The sequence below is a fragment of the Alosa alosa genome, chromosome 23 (genome assembly GCF_017589495.1).
Source record: "Alosa alosa isolate M-15738 ecotype Scorff River chromosome 23, AALO_Geno_1.1, whole genome shotgun sequence".
NCBI lineage: Eukaryota > Metazoa > Chordata > Actinopteri > Clupeiformes > Clupeidae > Alosa > Alosa alosa.
In genome coordinates, this window is record NC_063211.1 from 4489056 (window position 1) to 4507662 (window position 18607).

General features: G+C 39.4%; 2 protein-coding genes across 2 annotated transcripts; both read left to right on the forward strand.

The window, feature by feature from the left end:
- Positions 1–577: 577 nt before the first annotated feature.
- atg3 (autophagy related 3) lies at positions 578–6783 on the forward strand. Its single transcript, XM_048235538.1, has 12 exons — positions 578–927; positions 1322–1363; positions 1449–1498; positions 1883–1953; positions 2066–2173; positions 2463–2512; positions 2638–2731; positions 3201–3235; positions 3388–3543; positions 4128–4255; positions 5688–5756; positions 5932–6783. Exons 1-12 carry the CDS (start codon positions 856–858, stop codon positions 6011–6013), a joined length of 957 nt encoding a protein of 318 aa, XP_048091495.1. The 5' UTR covers positions 578–855; the 3' UTR covers positions 6014–6783.
- Positions 6784–7729: 946 nt separating this feature from the next.
- On the forward strand, positions 7730–15205 carry slc19a2 (solute carrier family 19 member 2). The gene is made up of 6 exons (XM_048235312.1): positions 7730–7983; positions 8586–9140; positions 10724–10955; positions 13156–13348; positions 13463–13604; positions 13940–15205. The coding sequence occupies exons 1-6, from the start codon at positions 7855–7857 to the stop codon at positions 14090–14092; spliced, it is 1404 nt and encodes a 467-aa protein (XP_048091269.1). The 5' UTR covers positions 7730–7854; the 3' UTR covers positions 14093–15205.
- The last annotated feature ends 3402 nt before the right edge of the window (positions 15206–18607 follow it).

Here is an 18607-nt window from a genome sequence, read left to right on the forward strand (position 1 = left end):
GGTGGTAATCTTCTAAACTTGCAACCTTCACTCATGCTCTAGACTCCTGTTTGTTTGTTTTTTGCACACAGGTAGATCTAGATCAGCCTCAGCCTCAAAGCAAAAATGGGCAAACCATATGGACTTCAGTTTTTCCATATTTTGGACCAGTATTTTTAATGACGTAATAGCCCAAAATTAAGTTGTGCCGTAATGGAGTTAATATGTGATTAGGCCAAGTAACCAGACTGCATATCAGACTGCATATTGACGTTGACCGGAGCTCTTTGCAGAATGTAGACTTATGATTTCATTAGCCTTTGGTGCCCACACGTGGCCAAAGTCTGCATAGCCAGTTATCAGTTATGTTGAGAAGAAAACCACTTTATGGCCTAAACCAACTCTGATGAATATTCTTATTTGACAAACATTGACACTCGTACAGTATAGTTAATTATTGGAGTATTTTCTCTATGTTTACCTTATTCTTATCTTTTAAAAACAAACATTTAGTACACACACACACACACATATATATATACCCATCCTTTCCTGGCTTTTATTTTGAAATCACCCACTATACTCAGTTTTCATCGTCCGTGGCTCTCGCTCGCAGACAGAAGTACTTCGTAATGGCTTATAGGCTACGTTGTTAGGTACATGCCGACTAGTGAGACAGAAACCACAATATTTGTATTTTAAAAACGCTTAAAAGAGGGACTCAGTTCTTGCTATACGGAAGTACTTGTCAGATGACAGGTCATGTGATCAGATGGTGACAAAGTCAGTGTACTCTGGCGAAACATCTGAAAGAGCTTAATGATTTCTGTGGGAAGAGATTAAGGCATATTTTGTAAAAAAAAGTTTGCAGGCAACATGCAGAATGTAATCAATTCCGTGAAAGGAACTGCACTGGGAGTGGCTGAGTTTCTAACACCCGTGCTAAAGGTAAGACAAACATGCGAGCTAGCTAGCTTGCTAAACTACCTTAATCTACGCTGGTTTTGCCAGTATAATTGCGTGTCTTTGTAGCAAATACATGAATTATTTTATATTTTGTCATAACACTCTGTACTCCTTCTCTGCTTGGCATGGTGTGTTGCTGTTCAATGTAAAAAATACCCAATCTGGAACGTTAGCCTTATGATCATGTTTACATCAGTGTTAGTGTGTATAATGTATTTACCGTTTAGCCTACATATTTCAGGTTGCAGCATTTCCTTTTCTACGCAATTGTTTGACCACCAGCAACAGTTAATCAGATAGCGATTGAAAGCGATATAACTTAACTTTCTCCTAAACATGTGTAGTATGTGTTTTAGACCTTCCTCTTTTCTTGCAGGAATCGAAATTTAAAGAAACTGGCGTCATTACTCCGGAGGAGGTGAGGTTTAGAGATTGCATTGTTGTATAGGCCTACTTATTGGCAAGTTATCACATCCCCAACATTATTGTGATTTTTTATGTAGTTTGTGGCTGCAGGTGATCACTTGGTACACCACTGCCCTACATGGAAATGGTGAGTTGGACTAAAGTTCCTCTTATCTGCAGAAAGCGGAATCCATGGGTTCAATCTCAACCCTATGCATACACTTTGTGTCCATTGACTTGTAAGGCATTCCCACAATTTCACAATTTGTTCACTGTGGTATATTGAGGAAATAGATTTCACAACAATGGTCAGAAATGATCCAACCTTAAAGACTTCTGTAACTAAGTACATGTGGATAACAGGATTTTTCTGTCTGTCTCTGACACATGCGGATTAAGAGCCTATTCATATTTCACCTGAGTGTCAAATTCATTTGTTTTCATTTTGAACCTTGAAATTCCACACTTAATGGAATATACTCTGTTGAAGTATGTTGCACTTCCTTCTAACTTGCTTCCTCCCCCTGTTCAGGGCATCAGGAGAGGAAGCAAAAGTAAAGCCCTACTTGCCACAGGACAAGCAGTTTTTATTAACTCGCAATGGTGAGATGGCCAGCCCATTTCATTTGTAGGCAAACTAGAATGCTGTTCAGTACACCTATTTCCACTAAAAATGTCATGCTGATGTATGTTTGTGTTGCTATAAAACGGTCAGTGCCATGCTATAAGCGTTGCAAGCAGATGGAGTACTCTGATGAGTTGGAGGCTATTATAGAGGAGGATGACGGTGATGGAGGATGGGTCGACACCTACCACAACTCGGGTGAGTGGACATCAGTTTCCTATAGACCCTCTCAACAAGGTAAACAAAAACAATGCTTGAACGTTCTATTTGGTTCCCAATCTACTTCCTCTGCATTAAGATAATGTTAAAACGGAAGCCTTGTGGGGCCAACTATGATGCTGATAATGGAAGGGGTCTATATTATAGACAGAAGTGGTTGGTGAGGCTGAATGGGCTTCAGTCATTTTTTCTGTTATATGATGTTTGCTCACTACTTGCCGAAGTGGACTTCTAAATTCTAAATAGTATATTGGTTTGGAATTTGTAGGCGTGACCGGAGTAATGGAAGCTGTTCGAGAAATCTCGCTTGATAATAAAGTACGTTCCAACTTACTACAGTTACATTTTCAGCTTTCACTTTCAACTTTTCAAATGACGTTTTTAGGTGCTTTTATTGATTGATTGATTTTGTTTTGTTGTTCATCTCTTCCTCTGATATCCAGGATAGCATGAACAGGAATGTGAATGTGGGTGCTTGTGGCAATGATGGCGAAGACGAGGAGGATGAGGAGGAAGGTGAAGCCGCAGACATGGAAGGTATGTACCCAGATCACTTAAACCTCACAACAAATTTGGCGAAATAATGTAGAAGCGTAATGGTGCGAAAATACTGGAACCACTTCACAGGGGTGCAAATATCTTGTATACACAAGTTAGTAGTATATTGTATAACTATATAATTTAATCGGTGTTCTAAAAAGCGCATCACATTAAGAAATTCCTCCAAGCAGTGATGTAAAACGCTGCAGACACCAGCCCCGCATATGAGTGCGCCACACTCTGTTTTCCACATTCCACTTAGACCCCATTATTCTCAATACAACACCCCCCACCCCCCCGCACACCAGCGTCAAACTCTGCCGCCAACTCTGCTGGTGTGTGGGGTTGTATTGGGAATAATGTTGACAGTCATGTCGGCGCCAGTGTCTGCAGTGCTTAAAGCACTATATTTAAGTGATATGAATGATGTCTGAAATAAATAATAATGATGCTCTCCTGCCTTTAGAATATGAAGAGAGTGGGCTACTAGAAAACGATGAGGTAAGATGGATGTTGTCATTCTATGTCATGTGTACAAGGCAGCAGTGATGATGCCGTGAATAAATTCATATTTATTTTCTTTCTTTCTTTTCTCTCTTCCTCTCTTTTCGTTATTTCTATCTGTTTTACTTTCTCTCTTGTTTTGTAAACAGGCTACTCTCGACACTAGGAAATTGGTAGATGCCACCAAATCAAAAATGGAGGCAGGTGGCGAAGATGCCATTTTGCAAACCCGGACTTATGACCTCTACATCACATACGACAAATATTACCAAACCCCAAGATTGTGGCTATTTGGATATGACGAGGTACTTCTTACTCACTTATCACAACTGATTTATCCATCTTCCTGTCTTCATGTTGATAGATACTTTATTGAGCTCCAAGGGGAAATTCAAGGTCTCAGTAGCATACAGACATCACACACAACATGCACTTACAGCAGAAAAAGTAATATAAGTATATAAATATAAAAAAACTCAACTGCACAATAGAGACAGTAGAAGATAAAAAAAAAATACTAAATATACTAAAAAAAAAAAAAAAAAAAAAAAAAAAAATCAAAAATCTACATAGTGTGCTTAAGGATGATCAAGCATGAGGCGTTGGCAGGCGCTTGCATGTGAAGGAAAATGTAGATTAGGAACTACAGGCTTCGCTCAGGAAACTTCAGTTGACACTGTTTGCTGTTTGGAGCTATTGTGTGTCTGTCTATACCTCAGGGGGTGGGGGGGTGACTATAGGTATATATAATTGGTTATGGTGATGAAATGTTTTTTCAGACAGTGTAATTGAGTCTACATTCTGACTAATGTCTTTTTTTTTTAGTCAATTAATTTTTGGTTAGAGCATCTTTATTGCAAATGAGTGTGATGCTTGGTTTGCCCTCCAGGACCGACAGCCACTCACAGTGGACCAGATGTATGAGGACATTAGTCAGGACCATGTGAAGAAAACAGTCACTATCGAGAACCACCCTCATCTCCCACCTCCAGCCATGTGCTCCGTGCACCCCTGCAGGTAATGAAGATTACCGCAATCACTTTTGAATGAAAAAAGAAGTCGGTCACACTTTACTGGGATAGTCCGCCCATAGACTACAAACTAATTATCTGTTGACAATCTGTTAACTACAATTGATCAACAATTTTACATACTGGACTTGAAAAGAGGCAGTAGAATACTACAGGAAATCTCGACACCAGATGGCAGTGTAACAGCCATGGTTGACCATCAGCAAGATCTGTAGGATATGGAATAAACCCCTTAAAGGAGAAATCCTGCGATTTTTCACGTAGATCTCCGTTTCTCGAGGTCACCTAGTACTGTCGGTATGAAAAAAATTGAAAACAATCGGTTTTCGCTAGTTTGAGTTGCTAGTTCCAACAGCTAAAGTAGCCAGACAGCTTCAACGCTACACTCTGGGGCCATGTCCGTGAGCCACCACTTTCATGCAAGGAGAAGGTAATGTTGTGAACATACCCAAGAAAGGTGGCATAAGACAATGTCAGAACTCTTGCCTTTGCCAAGTAAGATATTGATCAACCTGATAGTAAAATGATCAAGTCTAAAGTACAGTCAGAGCCAATTGAAGAGCAAGCTGGGTTCAGGGCTGGCCCAATATTATTAAGAGATAAGAAATAGTTATCTGCAGGAATATTAATATAATCAGCTGCTTTGTTAAGCTACAACTATAGAGTTCTTAGGTCAACACAACACTGGGATGGGTTTAAATACAACACCATTTACAGCAAACCATTAGCCTAGAAATCTAGACGCACCCTCACGGCAGCAAATATAATTTTTGCCAGGGTAGTCTAGCAACTCTCCATTGGCTTGCGAGCTGGAAAAATTAAACTTCGATCAGGCCAATCACATTGTGTATAGAGTCAGTAGGCGGACGTAACATAATTATGGCAGAGTTGCGACGGTTCGGCGTGAATTCCCTGCTACTTGAAAACAAAAAAGATGGATGTAGCTGTTGGCGAACAGCGTGACACGAGTTAAGCTTTTTTTAAGTTGGCAAAAGTTTGAACAACTAGCCAACTAGCTCCGCTGGTGGGAAAACGCATGGGACTCATGAGTTGTAGCGCTATCCTATTGCGTGCAGAGGGAATTTGAAAGACAACCGTTTATCCCGCCCATCGGACTGAGCACTGCGAATGATGAGTCCCCAGACCCTACATCTTGATGTGGGTCTGCCTCATCAGGCTAGGGAACCATGGTACTGATGTAACAATATCTCTCCAGAAGTTTCTAGAATGTCGTGCTCGGTAACATTGACCCAACTAAAGTGTGATGGATTGATTGTGACTATCCTAAATGTTCCATGAAATGTGTGTTTATCCAGCTATTAAAGCTTGATTTGGAGATCGTATAGTATTATTCGTGCTTGGAAGCATTGACAGAGAGAGTGTTTTCAGTTCACGCTGTTTGTATTTGTGTTTCCCAGACATGCGGAAGTGATGAAAAAAATCATTGAAACAGTTGCAGAAGGAGGAGGAGAGCTGGGAGTTCACATGTATCCTTCAATTCACTGTGTACACTTGTTAATATTTACCCTGACATTCTTCTACTTGGAAGTACCAAATAATACCATGTTGAATGAGATCTTTTTTTTGTTGTAAAATTAAAATGGATGAATATGGATTAGAGGTGTCCATAAGTGTTCTTCTTAACTCCGATCTAACAATTAGGTATCTTTTGATCTTCCTGAAATTCGTCCAAGCTGTCATTCCCACCATAGAGTATGACTACACAAGACACTTCACCATGTAAATCCAAATTGTGCTTCGCATACTCTGAATAATTCGGGTGTGTTCTTCTGGCCAGCTAACCATAGCTACAGACGGAACTGGAATGAAAGATGTTTTAAAAACGGAATGAAAGATGTTCCTCTGCATCTTTGCATGTGCAGTGTGAATCTGAAGTGCTGATTGATGATTTGCTGCTCATTTACTAAAAACATCTGTACCAACAGTAAATGCACTCTGTGGTGGCCCATCTTGCCGTGTACTCCTCTGTAATATCTGTATGTAAGCTATGTTTGCAAATGCCTTGCTCTGCTCTAAACAAATGTTGACACTAAAATGGTCATGTATCTGTCAAAACGCCATTCTGATATTTTTAAAAAATAAACTGAATAAATCTTGTTGGACTTCAAAAATCCATATGTAATGTACCTGAAAACTGTCATTTGTTTTTTTTTTTCCTCATGAGGTTGTCATCATGTGACCTCCTCATAGTTGGCTATTTTTACCAACTGATGCCCAAAGATTAGTTAATACAGTGGCAGTACAGTGTTGGCATACATATATGACCTGTTTCGGATAGCTTCCTGCAAAGAGATCTTGTGGCAGATTCCAGCAACAACCACACACTTTTTTTTTTTTGCATTTTTATGTTTACCCTATTTCTTTCATCTGCTGTGGCAGCCTGTTTGTCATGTTAAACCTTTTAGATCAAGTGAAATGAGTCCCTGTTTGTCTCCCATAAGAGCTCATTTTGAAATAATGTTTGTTTATTAATAAAACAAGATAAATATGCAAGAAGACTTTCTGGTTTTAATTTCATACAACACTTCATATCAACTTGTATGTTTTATTCAACTACGGTAGGCTTCTGGCCACCAAGGTATTATGCAGATTATGAGAGAGGGATGGATCAGCATTCCTAATAACCTGAATGTTGGCCTAATTAGTCAGTTAGGAGAAAGTTCGTTTTCCTAGACCTTAGATTGTAAGGTCAGTGGCCATGCCTGGGTTTTAGAGACATTTGAAATGGGCTTTAATGACCTGGTCAGATGACCTGACTCTCGCCAGATGAATTTCTAGGCGGAACGAAATTCATCTGGCGAGAGTCAGGTTACTGGTCAGACAGACCTGCAGAGCAAATTCCAAATTTGCCATAAAGGTTGGTATGGCTACACCAATACAATATTGTACAGAAATGGATTTTTAAAAGTAGTCAGAGACGATCTGTCAGACTTTTTAAAAGCAGCGGGGGACTTTTTGACATGTTATCAGCACAAACAATTCCAGAATTTGTCACCACCCATAACTCTGCCAAATATTGGGCTATAGCGCATGCTGTAACGTGCATCCAGAACACTGTCTATGCCCTTGAACTCAAAGAGCACCCGACTTTGATACATATTACTGAAGTTGCACTAAATCAAATTCTTGGCGCTTGGACATCAGAGCCAGAGAATGTCTAATAAGGGCTCTGTCAGAGCCTTGTCGGGCATCAGCAACAGCGCCCTCTAGCGAAATACGGAAATATGAGGATAATCCACTGAAAATCATGTGGTGATTAGTGTTTTTACATTAAAGCGTATCTGGCTGACAGTATCTGGCTAACAGTATAATCTATAATGTAGTACATGGTATCAAAGCCCAAACTTAACGTGGCCAATGTGGTGTGTCTGAACTGTGATACCGTTCTCACATCGCACGCCCACGTATTCCACCCAAACGATTGGTCCTCTTCGACTGTTTTCAATTCGTCATCTTCTCGCGACTCCACTTCGCCGAAAGCAAGGCTTCAAATGATGTGCATTTGATGCAATTTCTCACATTGTTTCGTGACAAGCCGAAGGACATGCGAAGTTCGTCAGTGACATGTCGGAACCATGGCTTTTCCCTACAGTTTTACTCTGTATGTACGGCTTCTTCTCCAACCTACGACCATCGGAACCTTTCCTTACAGCGTTTCTCATGGGACCAGACAAAAACCTTAGCGAAACGCAGGTAAACCTACGCTTCCTCTTGCTTCCTATTGCCCTGAGATTCTTAAACAAAGTTGTTTGCGGACGGACTTGTTTTTATCCCTGCAAAATGATTGATACATGTACAGTAGTATGCATGTCAACGAACTTAAAGCTGACCTGAATCATGAAGACAGTTCCACGAGTTAAACTTTTAGAGGTTACTCGTTACATCATACTATTGCGTTCGCCAGACCACGTGAATATTGTTACATGATCTGCTTAAGATAGTTCACCTTTTTGATAGTTTTTGACTAGCCAAGTATGCCATTGTTGTTCAGATAGTTGATTATGAGACCGTTAACATGTTTGGAGAACACATTATCTATATAGTCGCTGTGGCTCAAGGTCAGCATGTGTTCCAGACAAAACTGAGGTGCAAGTAAGCTTAATTCTGGAACAAAACGTCCAATGTAACTTACTCACTCATTATGGAATCTATTATTCTGAGAAAAACAAGTCTCGATTTGATCTGTTTAAGGATGTGTTTGTGGGTATTTATTTGGGAGATGATGCTGTTTTGGCAATGTGACAAAATCCATGATAAAAATCTCTGTTAAGTGATTTCTTTCCTTTTCGCTGCAGGTTGTAAATGAAATCTACCCACTATGGACCTATTCCTACCTTGTGCTGCTTTTCCCCGTCTTCCTGGCGACAGACTACCTTCGATACAAACCTCTTCTCATTCTGCAGGCAGCCAGCCTCATCGTTACCTACACTATGCTTGTGAAGACCCAGGGCGTGCTGGCCATGCAGATCCTGGAGTTCTTCTTTGGGATGGCTACAGCAACAGACATTGCCTACTACTCCTACATATACAGTGTGGTTGAACCGGCACAGTATCAGAAAGTGACTGGGTTCTGTCGGAGCATCACACTACTGGGCTCCGCCATAGGATCTCTGCTTGGCCAGCTCCTTGTGTCTGTAGCAGAGGTCCCTCTGTTGTATTTGTGTGTTATCACACTGGCATGTGCCTCCATTGCTTTCTTGACTCCCTGGTTTCTGCCCATGCCAGCGAAGAGCCTTTTCTTCCACCAGAAGGACGGTGGTAATCAGGATGCGCTCACCGCAGAGGCTACTACCGACCCTCTAAAGGATAGACTGGAGTGTAAGGTGCCCCTGCATTCTGAAGAAGCTGTGGTGAGTGTCTGGTGTTGAAGCACCAGGAAAATACTTTGCACTCAGCTATGAAGACACGCTAAGCTAAGGAGGAAATAATGAGTATAGTATGATGACCCCAGTGAAATGCTCACAAAGGCTGATCAACAAGGTGATGCAGTGTCCCATCAGAGGAAAAACCAGTTCCAGTAAATGATGTAATGTGATGTGAGTCACTGGCTGTGTCTCAAACTGCATACGTTCGTCAGTACATTGCTAGTGTGCTCTTAAAGCTGCAGTTGGCAAGATTTTTTTTTATCATATTCACTGAAACCGACACTATACTCCAACAGAACAACATAAATCAGCCGGTTTTAGAAAAAACCCGCACTTCTATCTCCACCTAGAGCCTGTTATTTGTTTTGCAAAAATCCACAGTTCCTGGTTCTTCTGGTCCAATCAGTGCAGGGCTGTGTGAGATCTGACTGTCAATCACAGTCTGGTGCGCACTGACGAACTCAATCTGTCAACTGCAGCTTTAATTGTGTTGTGCCCACTTTTTGATGGTTGGTAATTGTCCCAATATCTGCGTTATACGTGTAAACTAAGTATTTGATGTGTGTAAGTAGGCGATTTGAGACACAGCCACTGTGTCTGCTTGTGTCTCCTCCCACAATAACATTCAGTATTGTCTTGCTCTACCAGGAATTACAGGAACAATATACTGTCACCTTGCCTTACTCAAAAATATTGAAAAATGATTTAGTAGCCAACCTTTGCAAAAAGTAAGCAGTACAATAATAGTGTCATGTCCATGATATGCAGTACTATGTAATGTTAGCAGTTTTGTCAAGATATTTCATTTATTGCATATGAATTGCAAATAATACCTCCAAAACTGCAGTTTTGATACTCTGCAACACTATGCAACAATGTTCCACTTTTTAAGGTAGTCTATGCTTTTATTAGGCAACTAGTTTTGTTATCTTTTAGAAGTACCAGTAGGAGTCATAATTGATTATAACAATCAACCCCATCTGTTCCCTACTCAATATGCTGTCTGTTTTTCTCAAGTATGAGGGATTAGCCCTCAAACCAGTGTGCCAGAATTTTGTCCGAGGTCAGATTTGGACAGTGGCCACATCACAACTCATGACTGGCTTACAGGGTCAGATGAGTTCCCAGCCAACCACTGGGCTCTATGACAAAACGTTATCCAGTAGCCATTTAACCCCTTCATTGGATGGGAGTGTGGGGTAAAGATAAATAATGATGTAATGATCTCACCAGTGTGTATGCGTGAAGTCAACAGTGAGATGTATTGGATACCAATGGGATATTGGTAGCCACTAGTCGATCACGTATAACATTTGAACATTCTAACGAAAGACTCCATTCAGCAACAATTTAAGATTCTAACATGGAATAACAAATGTCTGAAAGTTGAAGGTGAGAATAAACAATGCATTATAAGGGATGCAATAATCCCAATCAATGGGGGATTTATTGGATGCTGATGGGATATGGGTAACCTAACATGTATAACAAATGTCTGAAAGTTATAAGTTGAAAAATAAACTCCGGTCAAAGGTTGTAGGTGAGAAATTCCTAATTGTGTGACCTAGGTCCATGAGGAGGCCACCCGTGGTCTGCTAGCCGTGCTGAGAGTGCTGTGGGAGGACTTCCTGCAGAGCTACTCCTGCAAGACACTCCTAGCGTGGTCTGTCTGGTGGGCCCTGTCCACCTGCGGATACTTCCAGGTCGTGAACTACGTACAGGCACTTTGGGAGAAGATACTGCCCTCCAGTGAGTTTCACATATACAATGGCTACGTAGAGACCATCTCAACTTTAATGGGTAAGTTGATCATTTTAACATGTTTAGAGTCTAAAGTAACTTTAGACAATAGTCAGAAGAGGTCTTTACAGTACTAAACACTTCACACTTTACTTCCAAAATGGTTCCTATGATTATCTGGTTAAATTCTATACAGTACCCTCCAGAATTATTAGCACCTCTGCTAAAGATGACGAAAAACTGGTATAAAAAATAATCTGTTGGTGATTTATTGTAATTTAATATTGTAAAAAAAATAGGAAAAATCCAACCTTGAAGGGAAGCAAATTTATTTTGAGTAAAAGGAAAATCTCAAAAAAATAAATATTTGTAACAAAAACACATTGCTCACAATTATTGGCACCCCGGCTTGTAATACCATCTTAAGCCTCCCTTTGTCAATAAAACAGCTTGTAATATTCTTCTATGACACCCCATAAAGTTGGAGAATATAAAGCAAGGGATTTAAGACCGTTCGTCTTTACAAAATCTTCCCAGGTCGTCCAGATTCCTAGGTCCACACTTGTGCATTCTCCTCTTTTGACTCACTACACTGTTTTTCTATGGAGTTTAGATCAGGGGACTGAGATGGCAGTGTCTGAAGCTTGATTTTCAGCAAACCATATTTGTTTAGATCTGGATGTTTGTTTTGGTTCACTGACCTGATGAATGGTCCAGTCATGACCAACTTTTAGTGTCTTGGCAGAGCTTGACAGATTTCCTTTGAAAATGTTCAGGTTTTTCTTGGTGTTCATGACACCATGCACCTTAATTAGGTTCCCAAGGCCTTTGGGAATAAAAACAGCCCCACAATAGCACAGCCCCTCCACCATAATTCTCATTAGGCATGGGGTTCTTTTCAGTATAGCCATTCTTCTATGTATGCCAAACATACCTAAAGTGTTTCTATCCAAATTTTTATTTCATCTGACAAAAGACCACACTTCCACACAGTCACTGTACCATTCAGTAACTTCTGCCGTTTACATTGATAATTAAATGACTGGATAGGCTTTTACCTGGCATGCCCTCTAAATAAGCTTTTAGCAGTGAGGTCACTTTTGAAGATATTTTATGGGGGACCTGGTGACCCCAAGATGATCCTTTTGTCTGTAACTCTTCAACAGTGGTTCTTATGGATTTTTTTCTTATCTTACCATCCTCCATACTGTACGTGGGGGCAAGATGACCATGAATCTTTGTCCAAGCATGTTTGTTGCATTTCCAGATGATTAGAACCTTTTATTCATTATTTTAACTGTAAATATAGGCATTTTCAACATTTTCAATAGTTTTAACCACATGAATTCCAATACAAATTTCAAGTTTTTGCCTGAAATTTAATTAAGACATAGTAAGATTAATCTGAGAATGTAAAGCACTATATAGATTGTACATGAAAAAAGTTGTCATTTTTGGATTCCCAAGTGTCAAAGCTTTCATATGGTGTATAACATTACTATGCTACATAGCAATATGGTACAGTTGATTTAGAATGTTGGGGGGAGGTGGGGGAGGGGGGTAACCGTCCCGCTGGTGGGACACTGAAGATTAACTTGAATAGACATTCTCTGACTTACAAATGTCAACACACTTTCTTTTTATTTAAATGTAGTGTATTATCTTGTCTTTCCAATGTTGAAAAATTACTAGAGGATTTAGCCTCTGTGTGACTTTATTTTCATACCATTGTGAAAAAGAAAGTCATGAACTACTTCTGACAGTTCACAGACACTCTGATTAACTTAAATAAATTGAAATTAGTTATGAAAATGCTTCTGATAGGTTTTGTACATAAGATTTTTCAGGGGTGCCAATAATTGTGAGCAAGGTGTTTTCGTTAAAAATATTTGTTTCTTTATGAGATTTTACTTTTTCTCAAAATAAATTTGCATCCCTTCAGGGTTGGATTTTTCCTATTTTTATTGTGAGATCACAATAAATCACCAACAGATTTTTTTTTTTTTTTTATCCCGGTTTTTAGTTATCTTTAGCAGAGGTGCCAATAACTCTGGAGGGTACTGTACAGTACGTCTCAGTCATGTCTTGGTTTCAACTAACATAGTTGGACATTTTACCATATAAACATATATATTTTACCATATATAACATATATATTTTTGGTATATATGATTTAATATGGTCTGTTTTTAGATTCAGATTGAGGTTGTCATGCTTCTGCTAGCCTTGGTCTCCATGCAGGTGTGTTGTCTGTCCACAGGTGCACTTGCTGCATTTGCGGTGGGCTATATGAAGGTGTCTTGGGAGGTATGGGGGGAGCTTGCCCTCTGCACATTCTCTGTGGTGATCGCTGGGGCTGTGTACCTTATGGACACAATCATGAACATCTGGGTTTGTTACGTCTCGTATGTGATCTTCAGGGCTACCTACATGCTGTTGATAACCATTGCCACGTGAGTGCAAACATAACGAGGCTTGACTGTTGCAGATGTTTTTTGTCATTATTGATTTATAAGACAAAAAATAAGTCTGCGGCTGAAATGCTAAACTGCACCTCACCAATGCAGGTATCAGATCGCAGCCAACCTGAGTATGAAGAGGTATGCACTGGTCTTTGGCGTAAACACCTTCATAGCCTTACTGCTTCAGACTCTTCTCACAGTGATTGTTGTGGACACCAGTGGTCTGGGCTTGGACATTATTCAACAGGTAATGATGACTTTATCCCCTGGAGACTAGAAATACTCTTTTCTGATTGGCTGGTAGAGTGGCTATTAATTATATTATGATAATGGCCTCTTGCCCATATGTGAGAAGAAATGTGTATGGAGTGATGACTAGCAATCATAATCGTAATCTTCCTTTGCGTAGATTACTATTAGATATTTTCTATTCATTACCCCTCTTTGGGGTAAATGGGTTATGGTTGATGAGGGAGATTTGTTTCAGTTGCACATCAAACACATTATTTATGTATAGAAGTTTTCTTTAAAGAAATTTTGTCACTCTAATGAAGATGCTTTATATCCCTGTCTTGTCCTCAGTTCCTGATCTATGCCAGCTACTTTGCTGTGATTGCGGTCATCTTCCTCCTGGCTGGACTGTATAAGTGGAGGAGGTCGAGACGTGCTTCTGAGCATGTTGTTCAGACAGGAGAAGCCCACTCCATCGGAGATGGGATGGTAAACAGGATATAGGTCATCAGAACCGCCCATAGGTTATCAAAATCGCCTTTACTAGTCTAGTCATCGAGTGTGTTTTAGAGACACCAGGTCAAATACTTGAACTTCTGTTAATTTGATTATAGTTGAAGTGTTGAAACGATGCGCACATTAATGCTTCAACTCACTGAGTAGTTTGCTGTAGTGGATTTCAAGGTCTACTTTCACTTTGTATTTGGTCCTCTCAAACTTACAGTAGAGACATCAGCAAAATGACCTCAATGTTTCATATTGCTCATGTGTTTTTACTAACACTACTATTGTAACTAGTATTTATTGCATTGTAGTTACTTTGTCACTTAGTTTTTGAGAAGTGCTATATAAATAATAATAGCAATAGTAATAATAATCACCATAATCATCACTGTACTGACTACGGCCTACTGCTACTACTGTAGAAATAAACATCTAGCTAGATTGTGGATTTCAAAGGCAGATGCTGATACCCTGCTGAAAAAAAGTTGGCACAGTGAAAAATAATGTGATTTATACTTGAGAAAGCCTTTAAGCCTTATATCCCCTTGTTTAATCCACATCTGTGTTCAATCCCCTTGTTTAATCCACATCTGTGTTCAAATGTGTTATAATTTGAAAAACAATTATATATAAATGTAATTAAATTATTAATTGTGTGGATCGTTCCTAGATCGACAGTGAAACCAAATCACAATGATTGTATTGTTATGTACTGTAGAGGTACGTTTAAGAGGATCTCAGTGTTTCCCATACATTGACTAATCTGTGGCGGGCCTCCACGAAATCAAAACCGGCCACCACGAATGAACGCCTTAAAGTGACAGGCACTAGACCTATACCCCCCCCCAAATAGAATCCAATTCTGTGGGAAACACTGGATCTTGACCTTGTATAAATCACTTCATATGTGTGTTACTGGCAAAACAATGGATGGGTTGTTTTATATGGTGATGCAGTAATATTTAGTAATTAACACCATACAAGATGTGTTTTAACATGATGAATTGTTTTGTTTCTGCCAAACAATTACATTTTATTGTTACTGCAAATAGTGTTACATTGAAATGATCCTTCATACATGACCTCCTCATCAATAAATCAAAGACGATAAGATGACACTGATATTTTTCTGTAAAATGATTAAGCACTTTTTGTAAAATCATTTGTAGAACCAACCATATTTATTTTGTTTACATCCTTTTTTTTCTACTTTCATGATTTGATTGTATGGCTGTATATGTGTGGTTGCTATGTGTTAAGGGTAGGCCTCTTTTTTATGAATACTTTTTTCTAAAGTATTTGGTGTGAGTCAGTTGCTTCCCTTGGTGGGGTGTTTTTTTGTTCATATTTTATTCCATTTTTGTTCACATTTGTTTTAAAGGAACCATATTTAAGAAAGGTATTTCAATTAATCATAAAATGGCCCTGATATGTCACTAGACATTAAGAAATCATGTTCATTTCAAATACTTATATCACTGACAACAGTAATCCGGCCAGGATATTGTCATTTAAAAAGTGAAGTTGCAGCCCTCAACTGATGTTGATGTTGTGTTTTGGCCTGATATGCCACCCTCTACCTATCTACTAATCAGGAAGTCAGTAGTGTTTCACCATCCGGGTTGGCAACCTCAAGGCGGGGGAGAGGGAGGGGATCCACCGCTCTACAGTAATTTGAAAGTGATTGCAGTACCAGTTTTGGCCACAATCTTACATATGGTTCCTTTAAATAAATAATGTGGAAATGTGTTTTGTGTTTGGTGTGTTTTGTGAAAGAAAACAAAAGATACAGTAATGACCAAGGCACTCATGTTCTGGTTACATTCATTGTTAAGAAACTGTATTTTGTACATGACAATGTATTAAAGTCCAAAAATTGTCCAAAAACTGTTTCAGTCTCTGACTGCTCCTACACACAGTTGCGTTCCGTCAATGCATGCCAGTGGGTGTTCCCGACGGTAGCTATGCAAATGACGAAGTATAACCGTAATTTGATTGGTTGATGCCGTCCGTCGATTGGCTTGATTGGCCGGTGCCGTCTGTCAATGCAGCAACAGCTGAACTTCTCAACGCGAGCAGCGGGAGAAGCGTGATGGACCCACAATCCAGTTCGGCAACGGATGACGTGGGCCCCATGTAAAGTGAATGGGATGCGTCTCCAGCAACGCAACGCACGCAACTGAGTGTAGGAGCCGTTATAAACCTCATCTTCAGATACACAACTTCAGACACCGTACTCTTACTGTACACTAGCATATACGTCTGTAAATGAATCAAAGTACTTCAGTATAAATATTTTACTACTAAATCTAACCCTAGGATTTCATGCTAGATTCATTGTTAACCTAGATGATCCGGTTACACTTTACTTGACAGTATCGACAAGAGTGACATGACACTGTCATGAATGTGTCATAAACAAGTCATAAATGTTTATGACATAACACTTCTGTCATTAAGTGTCATTCGATTTTTGTCATAAGATCGGGTTAGGATTAGGGTTAGAGGTTAGGGCTAGGGTTCATGTGTCATGACAGTGTCATGTGTTCATGACAGTGTCATGTCACTCTTATGTCGATACTGTCAAGTAAAGTGTTACCGATGATCCTTAGCTATGTGTCCATCAGGTCTATAAGATGCCCAATCATCAGGACAAAGCCAAGTTCAATTTGTCAGCCACACCGAGCTGTAATTAATACTTTTTGAAATTGCATTGCAGAGAAAAATGTAGTCACATAACAGTCATTCAATACCAAGTTGTAGTGAACCCACATGTCAAAGTTCCAAAATGTAAAACATGCAGAGGTTACAAAACCTGGAATTTAGAAACCGAAAGTCGGTTGTAAAAAATACTTTTGTGAAAGACTACAAAGCAATAACCCTTGCATGGTCTCTCACTGATTTAAACCACACGCAGAACAGTTGGTTATTACATCCATTTGGTTGGTATCCTATAATGATAGTTATAGGTTCCCACGGGTCATGGAATTTCTGGAATATCATGGAATTTTGGAAAGTCTATTCCAGACATGGAAAGTCAGGGAATTTTATCATTTTGGGGGCAAAGTCATGGAATATCAGGGAATTTTGAATTCAGAATTGGTGTATATCTGGTTATTAGCTTTACTGCTTGCTTGAGTAGTTGTTGTTAGCCCAACTATGTTCATTCAGTACCCATTTATTCATCTCCCACTCTAAAAAAAAAAAGTAAAAGAACGCTACGCGACTGTTCTGAAATCTTGTACCCTTCATTATAAACTAGGTTATGGAAATTCCGTTTTTTTGTCAGGGAAAGTCAAGGAAAAGTCATGGAATTTTACACTTCACTTAGAGTGGAATAGTGTTAATTTTGTCACCTATTTTTAATTTAGTCTTAAGTCTTGTGACAAAATGTCCTTTTTAGTCTTTGTCATTTTTAGTCATTCAAATATCATTTTTGTTAGTCAAGTTTTAGTCGACTAAAAGTCTCGTCATTTTAGTCTAGTTTTAGTCAAAAGAAAACTAAAGGTATCTTAGTCTTAGTCAGATTTAGTCAACACATTTTAGTCTTTTTTTTATAACAAATTATTACCATTTGAGTCAAATAGTGTTTCACACATCTCAATTTTCCAACAATATTGTGTCCACAGGGCTACTCGTCTGTTATAATTACTCATTCTGATTTTTTGTCAGTTAGTATGTTTACATGCACAGGTAAGTCGAGCTACAGTTATAGCTCGGCTGGGATTTGACCATAGACAGTAAAAGATTTGACTGGACCACGGTCATATTCGTAGACCAGTGTTTCTCAAAGTGTGGTCTGGGGATCACTGGTGGTCCATAAGCTATCCCAAGTGGTCCATGAGCAGGCGTGGTAAAATATAATATAGATGAGTTGTTTGCAATATTGAACCAACTTGTATGTAAATCCAAACAGTTCTGCAACACTGTCTATGTGAGATATGCCAGTTTAAATCATACAGTATAAATCCTCTGACACAATAAGCAAAGTGCAAAGACAATAAGCAAGGTGGTTCAGTGAGTAGGCCTATTGTGTAGACTAATTATAGGCTACTGTTGAAGTAGGTCTAATCTTTTTTTTTTTAGCTAGGGTTAGTTAAAGGGGTGGTTCAGGATTTTGGACATAGGACCTCATTTCCAAGTAAGCAAGTGTGATATTTATCAGTGGAGACCGTTATCAACACGTTTCATCCAGTCCTTCTAATTGCAGAGTTCGCAGGTGCTAGGCTAGCGCAAGTCAACGGTATGTGCTAGCCTGCCACTAAAAACAGTCTTACCCACTCCAAAGTACACCCAAGGCAAATAAATTATAACGCCAGACTATCGATGTAAATGTCTGTATTGATTGACATTATTCTATCCTTGCATTTCAACGATCGCATTACATTTTGAGGGACTAGTGTCTTAGCAGCGGCGGAATTATACTTGCTCCAGTTAGTAGTACTGCACCAAAAAAGTAAACAGTAAAGCGCACTCCAATGGGAATACCTAGTAGTAGCCTTGGTAATATCAGTC